An 828-nucleotide genomic window follows, 5' to 3' on the forward strand; every position below is an offset into this window, starting at 1 on the left:
AAGTATAATGATAATATGAATAAATTGAGTGTTAAAAAAAAGTGTACTTGATGTTAAATATTATAGTATTGGGTAGTATCCCACATGAAATGTTGTATCAAGCTATCCCTTAAATTTATGATTAGTAATATTTAAAGTAATAAGTTACTGACATGGTTAAATTGTCCAAAATTTACCATCAACCAGCCCAACTCTGACAACAATTAATGATAATGAATGAGTTTGAAACTGGTATAAGTTATAAATAACAGTGCTATAAATTTGGAATAAAATTATAGTGGAAAAAAAAACTTTTAGTTATGTGTATATATGTATATTTATAATGCATTTTCTCATCTTAATCACAGCTTCACCCACACCAAAAGACAAAAAAGCAGGAGGAGGAGCAACAGGAGGAGGTAAATTTCCACACATATTATTATATCACACATATTATTATATATATTATATATATATATATATATATATATATATATATTACGAGTTGGCTTACAGGGTCAAAGAAGCCTGACATGTAGCTGAATGATGGCTCATTCTCTGTTTTCTGCAGACTTTGATTTGTCGGATTTGTTCAAAGACAGCCACACCACCACTGCCAAACCAAAATCAAAGCCTGACCCTAAAGTACCCAAAAGTACCACAGCTCCAGCCAAACCCAAACCTAAACCAGGTGAGAGCATCACATGATGCCTTTTGTTTGTTTTATTTCTGAGGCTCAACAGCAGATAAAGTAATTAGAAACTAAATACTGTTTTTATTTTAGTTTACAGTTTCATATTTTTCCAATGGCAGCTGGAAGACTAACTAACTAACCTATATATATATATA

The 828-nt window shown here is 30.8% G+C and overlaps 1 protein-coding gene across 2 annotated transcripts in view; it reads left to right on the top strand.

Annotated features, from left to right (window-relative positions):
* LOC103392051 (CD99 antigen-like protein 2) overlaps nt 1–828 on the top strand; it is a 15448-nt gene that overhangs the window by 11035 nt on the left and 3585 nt on the right. For both annotated transcript variants that reach the window (XM_025062668.1, XM_025062667.1), the window contains exons 3-4: nt 348–398; nt 551–670. In XM_025062668.1, coding sequence (XP_024918436.1) covers nt 348–398; nt 551–670 — 171 coding nt within the window. The remainder of the gene's footprint in view (nt 1–347; nt 399–550; nt 671–828) is intronic.

Source organism: Cynoglossus semilaevis, chromosome 1 (genome assembly GCF_000523025.1).
Source record: "Cynoglossus semilaevis isolate Cse_v1.0 chromosome 1, Cse_v1.0, whole genome shotgun sequence".
NCBI classification, from domain to species: Eukaryota; Metazoa; Chordata; class Actinopteri; order Pleuronectiformes; family Cynoglossidae; genus Cynoglossus; species Cynoglossus semilaevis.